Raw genomic sequence first — 15362 nt, forward strand, 5'->3', positions numbered from 1 at the left:
TGCCAAATCAGTTTAAAATGTACAGGTTTCTTTTCCATAGGCTCACGTGCTGCAGACCCCACGTTTTGAGTTCCAGGAAATACTGTACATTCCATACAGTTAGTTAGCAAAACGAATTTGGAGGGGTCCTTATCTAAGACAAATGCCCACTTATTGGGGTTGATATTATTTATCCATGTGTGTCACCTAGAATAATGAGGGACTTCCATTGCTCTTTGATGCCAGGGGTTAGCCTGCCTATGATACCAAATAGTAATAAACTACCTTGCATGTGATTCCCATCTGTGCAGGTGCCAAGACTTCCACTGCTGGCTGAGAAAGGTAGATATTCCAGTGAGCACAAGGGAGTGTTTTCCCTTTCCGTTATCAGCACTGCAATAGCCCTTGTCAGCTGCATCGCTGGATTACCAAAATAGTTACATTTTCACTTGAGTAGAATTATAGTCTCCATCCCAAATGGCTGTTCATAACATCTCATTAGGAAAATAGAGTTGCAAGAGGAAAATGTGGATATCCTCAGGCAGAATAGTGTTAGTGTCAGCTGGAAATAGGGATGGATGAATCTGTCAGTTTCAGTTTCTCACTGTCCCTAATTGTTCAAATCTTAAGCTCAGTTCTCCACATTTCTGTTTCATTGAAAAATAGAATGTAGTTTGTGATTATTAGTTTTAAGTCCTCATGAAAATATGTCAGCATTTTAGTGTACATTTGTACGGACGTATGCAACTTTGCCTAATATATACATATGTTCTTTTCTGAAATAGGCATTTTATGTGCACTTTCCCCTAATACAGATTTGGGCTGGGGTATTGTTTGCTGTGGGGGAGGTTGTTGCTGTTACAGTACTGATAACACTTTTTTGTCTTTATTTTAGATCTTATGCTAATTAATGTGGAAATCGTTTAATTTGGTTGTGTAGTTTTTGATGTCTTATTTATTATTTATGACTACTTTTGTTATTTTTTGTAATGACATAGTGTGTGTGTTTTTAATGTTGTAAGCCTCCTTGAGCATGGTTTGAACTATGGAAAAGTGGTATACAAATAAAATGCATGTGTACACACCATTTAGAGAATTTCATATCTCAAAGGAGACGTGCATTTCCATTCATGCAGTGAACTGGATTTCTCCCCATTGCTAGTTAGAAGTAACCGTTTAGCTAAAACTTAAGTACAGCCACCCTATCATGCCTTTCTCCCCTCAGCCACAACAAACTTAAATCGCCACAGGTGTAGAAAGCAGCTGGAAAGGATTACCTAGTAATCTCTGAAGAATGTAGTACTGTGGCATGCATTCATTCAACTTACTCTCATTTGTGCCACAAAACAAGAGCTTAGAAAGCCGTAGTGTTGCTGGATTCTATCGTAAATGATTTCATAAAAATACATAGTCTCTTGTAGGTGAACATTCTCCCACCTGATGTCACGTGGCAGTAAATTCACTTTCAGCATTTGAACGTCACTTCCGAATTTCCAACAGTCATTTCACATCCATTTTGGTTCAGCCCCCCCCCCCCCCCCCGCCGCCCAGGTTCTGTCAACCTGTGGTCACTGTCAAATGTACCAGAAATTTTGGGTCACTGTGTGCATTAATGGATGCTCAGTGGCTGGGCAAACTAAACAGGCTCAAAGTAGATAGTTTATGCTAAATGTGTTGCATTCAAAAGTGATCTGGGTACATGAGCCATTCAACATAAATTAGTTGCAATCCAGATGGAGAGGGGTGGGGAAGCACAGGCCAACTTTGACAGGTGGGTGGAGCTATTTGTCCATCACCTGATATGAGTTGTCCTGCAATTGGGCACTGCAGCACAAAGGGCTTTGCTGCTCCAATAACAACAAGCAGATTTCATTGAAACTGCTAATAATAATAATAATAATAATAATAATAATAATAATAATAATAATAATATTTATACCCCGCCCATCTGGCTGAGTTTCCCCAGCCACTCTGGGCAGCTTCCAACAAAGTATTAAAATACAGTGGTCTGTTAAACATTAAAAGCGTCCCTAAGCAGGGCTGCCTTCAGATGTCTTCTAAAAGTCTGGTAGTTGTTCTTCTCTTTGACATCTGGTGGGAGGGCGTTCCACAGGGTGGGTGCCACTACCGAGAAGGCCCTCTGCCTGGTTCCCTATAACTTGGCTTCTCGCAGTGAGGGAACCGCCAGAAGGCCCTCAGCACTGGTCCTCAGTGTCTGGGCAGAATGATGGGGGTGGAGATGCTCCTTCGGGTATACTGGACTGAGGCTGTTTAGAGCGTTAAAGGTCAGCTCCAACACTTTGAATTGTGCTAGGAAATGTACAAATTGTGCTAACCCCTTTGGAATGGAAACTACTAGGTGTTATTCGAGAAGTAAGGCACGCTGGAGTGGACCACATTCACCTTAAGCTCCTGATGGTTCCTGTCCAGCCATGTACCTACTTCCCATATGACATCAGGTGTGGGGCAGGTGGCTGTGGTTTGGGGGAAATGAACTTGGGCGCCAAACAGGGTAGCCTGATGAGCTAAATTTGTGCAGCCCACCCCTGCACTAAACAACATATTCTAATCACTCTGATGGCAGGTGATTCACTGATAACCTGTACCCAGTGAAACAACGTACACTAAGCAGTGGTGCAGCTAGCAATGTCAGACCCTGGATTTACCACCCAGCAAGAAATAACCTCCTGGTTCCAGTGTTGCTGCCACTTATCGGGATGGGTGAAATGGGGACGAGATTGCAGATGTGCAGGCACACTGCACAAGACAACCCAGGGGTCCTGTGGGTGTTCCTGTGCAGCGCTGGCCGCCTTGTCACCTCTCTCCCCTCCCCAGACATTAACGACACCATTGCTGGGAGGCTGTTGCTATGGCTCCCAAAGATGCTACCTTCATTTTCTCTCTCCCCCCCCCCCCCACCTGCAACCATTCCATGCTTAACAATTGCCCTTGCAGTCCTGGAATGTGAAGAAACTTTCTTTTTTTGCCAACGCTAATAAAAAGAAGAAACACTCTAATCACATGCAGGTCCAGATTCTGAACTCAAATCATAGCAGCAGCAGCACCACTATAGCAATAAAGCAGGGCTGTCGCCGCCGATGCTAAATGCATAAGCTTATCAATAAACACCATTTTAATGTAGAAGAAAAATAAAATTAGCCTCTGTAACCATGAACAAATTTGGTTGCCCCTCCCCTTACTATAACATGTGTTTAAAAGTAAGCAAAATGCAAGGATGCTGTGGCGACCAGTGCCAGCCCCGGTGTGCCTTGGCGTGCCCGTGCCAGCCCAGGGGCTTGTGGTGAGCCTGTTTGCTGCTGCCCCCATTATCTGCAGCTGGGTTTAGGGGTAATCTGGGGAACCCCTGGGCTGCAGGACCTGGATTTTGGCCTAAGTTCCAGCCCTAGCTTCATCACTGACTGTAAATAGGCAGTGAATCACCCTCTTGAGGCCTGTGCCGGCAGTGTGAGCAGAGTAGTAGCTACTATTTCCGAAGTCATTGTAAAGAAGCTGGGCCATTTTATTTTTATTTTATTTTTAATTGAGTCAGCCAACAGTCTGAACTCCGTTATGGAAAGGATTTTACACATTCTTTTCTAGTTTCCCTGACTTTATGTATCTTTAAAAATAAACTGTGGTGTAACATTACATGCATACTCATCAAGACACTTTTTCCATTCTTGTCCCTTCCAGCAAGATATATTGTTTCTGTGATTTTTTCAGCAACAGATCCATTGCTGCTGCTTTGTTTTGTCTACTTCTTGCTCAGAATTATCCCTCAGCTTCATCCTCTTACTTTAACACACACACACATACCTGTCTCTACCTCTTTCACTGGATGCGGGCAAGACCGCAGACCATAATTGTACCATTAACTTCTTCCCTAATCGTCCATGTGACTTCAAATCTGATAACCTTATTTTTTTCCACAAACCAAAACGAGCTCCATGGTTGTTCGTTCTTATTTTTTACTGAGGGGGTGAATCTCTGTTTGCCTTGCTCTTTGTGACTCAATCTCAGGTGACCCTGAAAAGGTCACCTGTAGTCACACTGTAACTTAGAATTGCAATCAGCCTCCACTGGGTATCTCAGTTAAATTCACATTCCTAAGATTTCCTACTCTCTTTCTGCCTAGAGCTGCCTGTCATATTAAATACACAATTCCTTTCAAAAAACAAACAAATCTGTCATTCCTTCCCTGTAATGCCCTAGTTTATTTATTTCATTTCATTTAGTAATTGCTTTCCATTAAACGTGCTGAAGCTTTTCAACAATAAAACCCATGAACAGTAAAACTAGATATAAAAATAATGTCAAGTCCAATACAGATACAGACTGAATAGAAGGGCAGTAGTCAAAGTAGGACTAAGTCGTCGATTGTGTAAACACAAGGATTTCCCATCAGCCGAAATCCTGCCCCTCTTAACTCCCTACATCTGTTCTAGGGGTTTCCCCAAACTCCAGAGCAGATTTGGAGCCAGCACATGCAGGGGGAAGAGAGGGAGGGGAAGTCTTGTTCTGTTAACCACAGCTATTCACTTCGACACCACCCTATATCTCCACTTAAAAGGAAAGGAAGATCTAGTTGTGTCCCAACATCATGGTGGGACACAACTAGATATTCCTTTCCTTTTAAGTGGGGTGCTTTTGTTCACTCTCTGCCAGTGTCCTGGCCCCTAATCCTGGATGAACTGAACTCCCAGTTTGGTTTAATCCATAAATCAGAGTGGTTCTTAGGCAAGGCAGATTGTAAAATGCAGCAGCAGATGCACAAGAGGCACATGGCTAATATGTTGCTCCAATAAGTGCCATGCCCCCTGCACCTTCCTTTCGAAGGATGGCATGTAGCCAGAGTCCTGGGGCTGGGCAAGGAAACAGGCACTCTCCAAGCTCATCCCATTCCTCCTCAGGATCCCATCACCTCCTCCAAGACACCTCCATAGGACTAATGACAGCCAGTTATGTATAATGTCCTGCCAGGATATAGGTAAGTTGTCCTAGACATTAGGGGACAAGCAACTCGTGGTTGCTGGTTTCAGTGGTGGCCATATAATGTAACATGCAATTCCACCTTCACACTCAAGACTATGTGCACACATACCTTTAAAACCCATTCCTTCCCTCAAATAATTCTGGACAATGTCATTTGTCAAAGGTTGCTGGGAATTGTCGCTCTGTGAGGGGTAAACTACAATGCCCAGAATTCTTTGAGGGAAATGATGTGTTTTCAATGTGCTTTAAAGGTGGTGGGTGAGTGACAAGCCTTCCCTCCCAGTGCTGCCTTTGCAGTCAGAATTGGGCTCTCCCATGCCTGTAATTAGCTGAGGAAAAACAAGATACATGCTACATCCATATTAAACAAAAACCTAGTTTGGCCCTTGGTTCCTCACTCAGCCACTGTGTTCATAAAAGTACAGAACACAAGAGGCAATGACTTGTAGGAGCCCATTCATGGCCAAAGTTTAATCCTCTGCACGAGGACTGTAAGACAATATGACAGGAGCTCTCTCTTGGTGGCTGGGGTGTTTTCCTAAGCAACTGTGGAGTTTTAATTTGTTATACCAGCCTAGAGCCTTCAGGGAAGGTGGGTAGAAATGAAAAGAAATCAAATGTCACAATTAAGCAGCAGGCTATGGGGCAAGCCAATTTTCTCATTAAATAAATGTAGTAATTTCCCAATTAAAATTTATCAGTGCTTATGAAGACATAAAGAGTGCTGTTTGCAGAGTTTCTGAAATATGTTTTCAATTATTGTTGTGATCAGGGCTCCCTCTAGTGTGCACAAAACCAGTTTAATATTTTTAAAAAAGGAAATTCTCATAATAAAATCAACATCTGTTTGATTTTTGACAGTCAAATGTACCTTATGTGCACTGTTCCCATCCCCATCCTCCCCCCCACTCTCTGTATCCACTACATGAACAAACACTGTTGTGTGTAGTAGGCATTGTACAGATCAGAGAGTCATATTTTCTTGACCAGAAAGACAATCTACATAGATCACAACTAAAGGTTGGAGAGATCAAGAGCAGGACATGCAGGTGGGTTACAGGAGACCACTCTGTGGTTACCAGTGAAAGGCTCTGTGGAAATCTTTTAGAGGGCAAGTGTTTCAGGCTGGAGAAAAGTTTAGATTGATCAGAATCTCTAGAGATAAGAGCTCTGCAACATGGATCTGAAATGATGTACTTAGACTGGAATTCATAGTATCTGCTGCTGACATTAAACAAAAAGCTCTAAGATATGTTTGGTATATGACTGTGAAATAACTTGGTACTATATTGACACTGACAGTACATTATTTTCCAACAGTTCCATTTTTGGAAATAAATACAGTATGTGAATACATAAAGGCAAAATAAAAATGGAGAAGGGACGAATTGTTCCCTTAGCCATCTTGCTGAGAATAATTGCTTCCCCTCTTAACAATCAAAGCCTCTGTGACCCATATTTGGGATGATCCTGCCTCCGCTCTATACAGGATGTTGGAACACCAAGGGGTAATATAAACATACACTTCTCTTGAACTTTTGTACAGCATTTTCATGGAATGAAAATTCAGACTCTTCATTCTGAGATTGTATCCCAAAGGTGGGAATGTGCATGGCAGGAGAAAAAAGAGCCCATCTTTAGGAGAAAAAAAGACATAACATAATGACTACAGATTCCCCCCCCCCCCCATGATTTAAAGTCATGGCAGTGGCTGAATTTTACTGCTCACTGTAAACACAGTGATCCAAGACAGAATTGCAAACTGCCATGTGGCTACGAAGACTCAAGAGCCCCTTTGTCTTTAATACTTGGCTACTTATTTGAGGTAGTGGAGGGTACCAGTACTTTGGCCACCTCATGAGAAGAGAAGACTCCCTGGAGAAGACACTGATGCTGGGAAAGATGGAGGGCACAAGGAGAAGGGGGCGACAGAGGACGAGATGGTTGGATAGTGTTTTCGAGGTTACCAGCATGAGTTTGACCAAACTGCGGGAGGTAGTGGAGGACAGAGGTGCCTGGTGTGCTCTGGTCCATGGGGTCACGAAGAGTCGGACACGACTAAACGACTAAACAACAACAACAAAAAACTTATTTGAGATAATGGGCACAATCCAGGCTTCACACCACAGGGCTGGGCTGTGCAGATGTGCACTAGCCCACATGCCGAACAAACCATAATCCCTAGTTACGCAAGTCTATCCAACTTTGCACATTCACTGTAAACCATTAACTAATGGTTTCCCGTGATGTGTGAATGCCATGCACTATGGCATGGTATAGAGAGCACTATTAGTTTGCATACAGTTTGCCAAAACTTAACAGAAACCTACTTCCATGTAATTATAATGCAATCCAAAGTCACTATAAAGTATTTGTTGCAAAATGTATATTGTTAATACAAAACATTTCAGAAGGAAAATTGGACATTATTTAGGGGAATTAAAGACCTTAGCTATTTTCCTTTGACTCGAAGAGTATTGTTTTGGAAAAAGAGAGTTGGCTGGACAATTATTCCTTCTGCCTCCATGATGAGGAGACATATGCAATGCTGTTTGACACTGTGATATTTGTAAGACAAAGTTAAGGTCAAAGTTGCTGAAAAGTTTCCAAATTCCACTGTGGTTTATCATAAAGAGCCTACTGCTGCTGAGGCTTTAGTCAGTTCAAGCTTCTGTCTCAGATTCATGAATCCAGTCATACACCCACACATATACACTCATTTGCCAATAAAATAAAAATCCGGAATATTTTTCAGGTTTTTAAAAAATGAAATAAAAGGTTTCTAACAAGTTAATCCTTTATATATAATCAATTTTCATTCCTACAAGGGACACGACTTTGGAACCATAAAGCTCTACCATAGTTTTCAGGACAAATACATAAAGATAAATTTAAGACCATGCCCGAAAGGGAGATTGGCACCCATACTTTATTACTTCCCCCATTGCTCTTCAAGATGGCAGTGCTGTCTTCTGGGCTGGGCATAGAATTTGTTGCCAAGTTTGTTCTATTCTGTGTCCCACAGGGCTATATTCTTGATTAGGTTTATGCATGGGGATTTCCTTTTTGTTTTTATACTGTTTGTGCTGACATTCAGGTATTTGGAAAACCGTTCAATGGAAAGATTAGCAGAAATATCCATGGGTCACCAAGAAGCTTCCCTTTACTATCCTCTTCACCCACTAATATCATCTCCCACTCCTTACACTATAGGGACCTTGTCTACTTCAGAAACTTATACTGTACTAAGATTGGGAATACTACAACTAGTGACAATCTAGCAATGTAAGAATTCTCAAACCAGATAAAAAGCAAACACAGACGTACCCCATTATTTATTTGCATTCTGGATGCAGGACTCTGTGTCATATTTGAATAATCAATTACATTCAACAAAGATGCAGTTGTCTGTATTATATTTTTAAGTAAGCTGGTTTAAGCTATGTGTTATAATCAACAATTCATACACAAATTCTAATATCATGCAGCAGAGGAGCTGTTTTTTGAATGATTTGAGTGTGCTGTGATAATTTCTATGAATAGAGGTGCACATGTTTATATTATAGATTGTGTTCAGGAGGAACATTTTTAGTTGAGAGTGCCCAAATGTTGACATTAATTGATCTGATATCTTCAGCTGTTGAAGGGAATTAAAGCTTATTACAAATAAATTGAAAGAAGATAAAATGATTTTTAATTAAAACGAAGTCATAAAAAAAACCATACCCAGCAATTCTTGCATTATTCTTATTTCAAACAGATTACTGTAATTATTCTCCAGTGAATGGATCCATTTTTACTATTTAAGGCGTTTTGGGATTGGGATTACCTCCTTTGATGGTGTTGCCAATATAGTTTTACATGATGGATCATACATGGTTGTTTTTTTTTAAGTGATAAAAAGTGATAATATTGAGTTGCCTATAAACATTTGGCCACTAATCTACACTTGCTCTGAAACTGGGCATTTTGCATCACTAAAAGCTGAAATAGCACATGTACTAGCTGAAGTCGCTAGAGAAAAATTCCTTAGGTACCAGAAACATCTGCCTGTACCTGTGAACCTTCAAAACCATTTCCTCATTGAGTGCAGGCTGGTACAATATTGAAAAGTTATTTTGAATGTAGGTGAGGAACAAGGCCAACTTAAGAGATGTTAGCAACACTTGAACTTAAAAATAATTATTTAACTATATAAAATTTCTAAAACTATTCATCAGCCACTCAGATTAAGACACAAACTAAGAAAACTTGTCATGTGTGTTGTTGTTGTTTAGTCGTTTAGTCGTGTCCGACTCTTCGTGACCCCATGGACCAGAGCACGCCAGGCACTCCTGTCTTCCACTGCCTCCCGCAGTTTGGTCAGACTCATGTTTGTAGCTTCGAGAACACTATCCAACCATCTCGTCCTCTGTTGTCCCCTTCTCCTTGTGCCCTCAATCTTTCCCAACATCAGGGTCTTTTCCAGGGAGTCTTCTCTTCTCATGAGGTGACCAAAGTACTGGAGCCTCAGCTTCACGATCTGTCCTTCCAGTGAGCACTCAGGGCTGATTTCCTTAAGAATGGATACGTTTGATCTTCTTGCAGTCCATGGGACTCTCAAGAGTCTCCTCCAGCACCATAATTCAAAAGCATCAATTCTTCGGCGATCAGCCTTCTTTATGGTCCAGCTCTCACTTCCATTTGTCATGTGTACTCCCACTGTTTTCATATTAAATCACCATGCAGGGTATTTAAAGACTGAAGAACTGATCATACAACCCTTATTATAGAAAGACAAACACAACAGAAGGAGAGAATGCACCATTCACCATTGCATATTACAGGCCTTTATTACTTTTCATGGCATTTAATTATTTTCAAATGTAATTTTGTAGGCAATAGGCAACAGTACAAGCCTAAATTCAATGTAGATTCTCATTGCAAAAAAGGAATATGTATTACTCCTTTAAAAAATGCTGGAAGCCTGTCTTAACTGCTTTTATCAGTTGGAACCTGTTTATCTTTAAAGAGTACAGTTTTGATTTCTGGCCTGAGTTATTAAATTCTACCACAAATTAATGTAAATCATCACAAAAGCCATGTGGCACTCAAGACACTCATATAAACTAAAGTATTTCAGATGTACCTTTAAAAGAAACAAGGACATTCATGGGTTCACAAAGTGAGTGCATTTTGGAAAACTGCAATGCTATTGTATCTCTTCAAAATAAACATAAATAAACTACACAAAATGTACCATTTATTAATGTGATTTTGGAATTCAAAGCCATTTTACCACCATTACAGCATGTTATTTCTTGTGTGTTTGTGGTTTGACGCACACACTTCTTTAAAGTTTAGCAAGTTGCCTGAGAACTGTGGACAAGGGGAGCATTGAGCCTGGATATCAAATATCACCACACCCATGTCTATGTTAACTAGTAAAAAGCAATGCTTGGGTCAAAGCTGTTACCACTATGCATTAAAAATTATTCCACAACAGCAATAAAGCACATTGCCAGTGCAGTTCCAAATATTCACTGTATTTCTCATATAATTAGAAAAGGTTAACTTTTGGGCCTTGTGCCTCAAAGTAATTCAAGGTGTAGCATAGTAATCTCAAAATAGCTTGCTTAAAGTAAGTGTGGCCTTCACCAATAAACAGTGCTTTATAAAATAATCTTTTCTACGGCAATTCAAATGGAAAATGCTTTAACCTTTACATCCAGAAAAAACCCCACAGAAGGATTACTGGTTTTGTGAAGAACAGCACAGGTTCCAAATGGAAATATTAGTGGACTAAAAATAAAAAAAAGTTTAGATGGATGTCTTATGGTTTAATATCAAAATGTCAGTGAATAAGTTAATGAATATTTAATTCAAACACTGGTTGCTTTCATTTACAACTAACCTAATGTACATATATGCTCTGTTTTTTTCACATGTGCCCTGAACCGACCTTTTCTCTCTCACAGAGATTAACAAACAAGTATGGTGCTTCCTAAAAGGGTGTCATGGGCTGAAGGCTTTATAACAGTGATTTCATTCTAAAAAGAAAAAGAAAGAACCATCAAAATAAAATCATTTAAATGAACTCCTTTCCTGAGCAACTTAGAATTTGGAATGTGCTGAAAAGTCACAATAAATAAGTCAAACGATTAACAAACTTAAAGTGTGCTTTTAAGTCATTTAAAGTAAATTATAAAATCTATTTCATGACAGATAAATGACCTGTTGTGTTAGGAATCTTAAAAGCTTATGTGCCAAATAAATTTATGAAGTACCTTTCTGGGAGTAGAGGCCAAGTTGCTTTGTACAAAAAATATACAACACTTAAACCTAGCAAGTAAATTACCCGACAGCCTGTTCTTTTTAACATTGCAAAGTATTCATGAAGAAAAATATTAAATAGAACGATAAAAATAGATTTAAGCAGCAGTGAAATTGCAGAGAAAGTGAACATGTTAAGTGACCCAGGACTCTAGAGACACGGATAAAATCTGACCTTTTCTTTAAAAAAAAGATAAAAAAGAAACCTAATATGTGAATATTAATTTGCTTTTATAAAAAAGAAAAGAAATCCACAGTGTGTAAACTAATCATTACTCTTTAAATGTAATTTCATAGAAACCACTTAAAATATACAATGCAGCATCTTGGTTAATTATTATTTACTGTATTTCTTGCTCCCACTGTGTTCCTTCAGAGTAGTGCATTGGAACCACAAAATTAGGACATAACTAGCAACAAGATAATTCATCCATGTTGTCATTGAGCCTTAACACAATTATGTTTGTTCAAATCCTGATAGAAGTAGTATAGTAAACAACAGAATGCAATAGATAATGGTGATTTACAATATTAGTTGATGCTCACAAGCTCTGAGAAGGGAATTTGAGAGATAAAACACTAGAAAAGAAGTAGAGCTCCTGGTAAACCAACAAACCAGTTCCATCCTATTTCATCCCAGCTCCCTATCAGAGATGCTGACTGTACTATTCTGGCCAGTACACATTTGAGTATGACAAAGACAACAGCAATTCCTTGCTCCTTTGCTTTAAGTCAGGCATGGCCAAACTTGGCCCTCCAGATGTTTTGGGACTACAACTCCCATCATCCCTAGCTAACAGGACCAGTGGTCAGGGATGATGGGAACTGCCATGCCTGCTTTAAGTTAAAGGAGAACCTGCCCATGCCTAGACAGTTGTTACTGTGAAACGGGGTCAGGGGTTAGAGTGGAAGACACTCTGTAGGGAATGTAGTAAACTTTCTTCTGTATCTCTTCAATAAATGCATCATGGAATACACCCCAAATGTATTATGTACTATCTTATTTTCAACCGTCCAGAAGATGTGAGGCACATTGAACAGAGACTTCTAACTTCAGCAAGAATCTCTCTCAGCTGGAACCGAATCATGCATTTATGACATAGCACAAATGTTCTTTGAACTAGAACAGCCCACATTTTTGAAAAGATGCCTGACTATTTGTGTTCCCCTCCTTTAGGGTCTCTGTGTAATAAAAGGACTGGGAATAATACACTAAGAAGGATTTCTCCTAAAATCTGAAGTAAAGTTAAGTGCCTTCCCTGCAGCCTAGCTTCCTCTGTGAAACAAACACCAAATTCTGAAAACATTTGCCCTCCTAACTTTCATCAATTTCGAAAGGTGTTGAACTTTGATGTACCCATACATTTAACAAGATAAGCTTAATTTCCCCTGCAATTCTACTTGGTTTGTCAACAATGCCCTTATTAATTTCCATGGGGAAAACATAGCCTAAATAGTATCCAGAGTTAGTGTAGCGGTAATGCATTTCTTTCTTCTTTTAGCACAACAGTATTCCCTGTTCAGATGATAATACAAACCCTCCAATACCCTGCTCTTAATTCCAAGTGATCAAATGTGACTGTAAAATATTCGGTATAAATACTAACAAAGAAAAACAGGTTTTGAGAAAACTGCAGATGACCTATGCTGTGATCTGCATCACTCTGCCAAATAGGTACCATATACAGCAATATTTTACAGTGACAATGTACCGTAATTTGTAATGAAATGGCACATTTAAAAGTATGTCCTAGCTACTATGATCCTATGGAGCCAAGGGAAACAAATATAAATTTAAAGAAATAGACCCTCTCAAAAAGAGGTCTCACAATCAGTTCATCCTGGGGGAAATGTCTTTTAAATGCTGTTGTGCAGTAACTCACTTCCTTAAGGATTTTTCTTAATAGTTTATGAAAAATCTGGATGCTTCAGCCTGTAGAGAAGGTGATGCTTGCATCACCTTCTATAGATATCTTCCAACCACTTTTCATCATCTTGTTCCTCATCTTCTGTTACTGGCTCTTCAGTTTCCAAAGGAGAAGGAATGACAAATTCTGGTCTAGGAGAAGAGTTACTATTTGAAGATCGTAGTCCAAACTTGCGCTTTAATAGATGAAACTGCTCTTTGATGTAGTAGTAAAACTCATATTCATATCTCATGCGCTGGTACAGGATCTGAAGGGATTCTGGAGAAGGGACTGTCTTTTTCACTGTCACAGTTAGATTGCCGAGTTTCCTATGTTCTGTAAGAGAGATACATAAAGAAGAATTTGGTCAAATATAGTCTGTTGAAATGTATACCCGTATATACCCGAGTATAAGCCGACCCGAATATAAGCCGAGGCACCTAATTTTACCACAAAAAACTGGGGAAACTTATTGACTCGAGTATAAGCCGGTTCACCACACCACAAACCTCCTGGTGGGTTGGAGTGTGTGCGTGCGCATGCGCACACGGCATAGGGGGCTTCTCTCTCCCCCCCAGCCCCTCCAGTCCCCCTGCCTACCTAGGGTGCTGCCGAGAGGCAGAGGCTGGTGGCGGCAGTGGAGGAGGAAGAAGGAGCAGCCCGAAAGGGCTGCTTTTGGGTTGCTTGTTCCTCCTCCTCCGCCAACAACAGCCTCTGCTGCTGGAAATGCGCTCGGGTGGGACCCTCACTCGAGTATAAGCCGAGGGGGGCTTTTTCAGCATTAAAAATGTGCTGAAAAAGTCGGCTTATACACGAGTATATACAGTAAGTTGTAAAAGCGTTTTATTCATTTTTATTTTTTTTGAATTGCCAAAACTTCCTACCAGTTGCCTTCTCCTGGTCATAAATGTAGGCTCTCAAAACAAATAGCTAAGTATTCAATAGACTATGGATGCTTTGAAACTGAAATATTGGCTTTGGCTACTGGATATAAGTACTTAATTTGTTCTGGAGTTAAGTACTTAATTTGTTCTGGAGGTCGGTTTTTAACCTGAAACTGTTCTTAACCTGAAGCACCACTTTAGCTAATGGGGCCTCCTGCTGCCGCCGGAGCACGATTTCTGTTCTCATCCTGAAGCAAAGTTCTTAACCCGAGGTACTATTTCTGGGTTAGCGGGGTCTGTAACCTGAAGCGTATGTAACCCGAGGTACCACTGTACTGAACCCACTAAGAGGATGAATTGAAGATGGTGGCTTGAAGAATCATTGGAGTGGGAAAGGCTCAAGAGCAGCAGAGCAGAAATACTGTAGCAGGTGTGCAGGGTTTGTCACTAGGCTTTGTTTGTTGAACTAATAAATGGCTCATTTTAACAGAACTACGGGTGTGACTCCCCTTTCTTAAGGAAAAGCAGTATGCAGTTTTGTGACATGGATTGTCACTGGATAGAAGAGTCCCACTGAAATCAATCTGAAAAGTTAATAATGATAAGTTAACTGATATTAATAGGGACTAAGTGCAACTTACTTAATCTGGATCCAGCCAATAGTGGGAGTTGAGGGGAGATGGGGGAAATGCTGGCCTGGATTTGTTGGCATTGTCTTGGGAGTCTCTATAGTTTGAGCATGCACTCTTTTTCTTTGAAGGCTGGCAAATTTTAGCAAAAAAGCCTGTATGAAGTGAATTGGGAAATCCTTTCGATGCGGCAAACTGGACAAAGCTGGCATACACATTGGGGCTTTTCGCCATGTGTGTTTAGCACATAGATTTCTATGTCCAACACCTGAATGTTTTGTGGTGCAAAGTTGAGAGATGTTATCTGATTTGCCAATGACATTTCCTTTCCTTAAAGGTAACACCACAGAGAAAGGAGGGCATGGGGATCAAGGCTGTGCTTTTCTCCACACTGTTTCCTCAGTTTAAGTCAAACTGTGCCCCCACCCCTGGATTTACAATAGAGTGGGGGCGTTTGTGATCTGGGCAGCGGTGTAGCGTGGGTTGTCAGCACCCGGGGCAAGGCAAGTAATTTGCGCCCCCTAACCCATGGATTTGCGCCCCCTAACCTGTGGATTTGCGCCCCCTAACCCATGGATTTGCCCTAACCCCAGATGTTGCGCCCGGTGCGGCCGGCCCCCCCTGCACCCCACACGCTACGCCACTGGATCTGGGGGAAA

General features: G+C 40.7%; 1 protein-coding gene and 1 long non-coding RNA gene across 4 annotated transcripts in view; one reads left to right on the plus strand and one right to left on the minus strand.

The window, feature by feature from the left end:
- Positions 1-15362, minus strand: part of UST (uronyl 2-sulfotransferase) — a 158696-nt gene that overhangs the window by 28743 nt on the left and 114591 nt on the right. Inside the window, exon 8 of one of the 2 annotated variants that reach the window (XM_028723632.2) lies at positions 12301-13526. The exons of the other annotated variant lie outside the window; for it this stretch is intronic. Coding sequence (XP_028579465.2) covers positions 13240-13526 — 287 coding nt within the window. The 3' untranslated portion in view covers positions 12301-13239. Of the gene's footprint in view, positions 1-12300; positions 13527-15362 lie in introns of those variants that run through there. 2 annotated transcript variants of the gene reach the window in all.
- LOC144327254 (uncharacterized) overlaps positions 1-15362 on the plus strand; it is a 63886-nt gene that overhangs the window by 26248 nt on the left and 22276 nt on the right. The window lies entirely within an intron of this gene.

Source organism: Podarcis muralis, chromosome 3 (assembly GCF_964188315.1).
Source record: "Podarcis muralis chromosome 3, rPodMur119.hap1.1, whole genome shotgun sequence".
Taxonomy (NCBI): Eukaryota; Metazoa; Chordata; class Lepidosauria; order Squamata; family Lacertidae; genus Podarcis; species Podarcis muralis.